At 71.8% G+C, this 627-nt stretch overlaps 1 protein-coding gene across 1 annotated transcript in view; it reads right to left on the reverse strand.

Moving 5' to 3' along the window:
• Positions 1-181, reverse strand: part of PI4K2B (phosphatidylinositol 4-kinase type 2 beta) — a 27,286-nt gene extending 27,105 nt beyond the window's left edge. The window contains exon 1 of the mRNA XM_006899269.1: positions 3-181. Coding sequence (XP_006899331.1) covers positions 3-181 — 179 coding nt within the window. The remainder of the gene's footprint in view (positions 1-2) is intronic.
• Between the last annotated feature and the right edge of the window lie 446 nt (positions 182-627).

The following is a 627-nucleotide window of genomic DNA, read 5'->3' on the forward strand; positions in this document are numbered from 1 at the left end:
GCTCGCTGTCGTCGCCCTCCTCCGCGGACAGCGGCAGCCTCACGGCGCCTCCCGGGGCGGCCCTGGGCGGCGGGGCCCAGGAGCCGCGGGGCAACAGCGGTTCACGCTCCTCGTCCTCCTCGTCCTCCGCGCTCCCGCCGCCTGCCGCCGCCCGCCGCCCGGGCTCCGAGGGCTCCGCCATGGTGGAGCGTCCTGCGCCGCCCGCGCGGGACCGTCTCAAGCCGGAGAAGGGCCGGGGTCCGGCCTTGGCATGGCCGGAGTCTGAAACGCCACACACGGACGCGACGGCGCGGCCGGACCGACGCCAGCTCAGCGCCCGGAGCACCCGCTCCACGCCCCGCCCGGCGCTCGCCCCGCCCCGCCCTGCCTCACCCTCCAGCCAACGCGGCCCTCGCGCCTGCGCGGAAGGGCAAGGCGGCCGTGAGAGGGGCGGGGCGAGCGTTGGGCGGGGCGAGCGTTGGGGGAGGCCGCCACCTGTCTGACGTCTCTTAGGGGAGTGGGCGGGGTTTGACGCCCCGCCCCATCTGAGGTCGGGCTTGGATTTCCAATTTACCTCCACCAAATGGCCTTACAAAAAAGCATTTGACATACACGTTTACTGGCTAACTTTCTATTTCTACAATAATG

This window comes from Elephantulus edwardii, unplaced genomic scaffold (genome assembly GCF_000299155.1).
Source record: "Elephantulus edwardii isolate Elephantulus edwardi_28Jun2011 unplaced genomic scaffold, EleEdw1.0 scaffold00251, whole genome shotgun sequence".
NCBI lineage: Eukaryota > Metazoa > Chordata > Mammalia > Macroscelidea > Macroscelididae > Elephantulus > Elephantulus edwardii.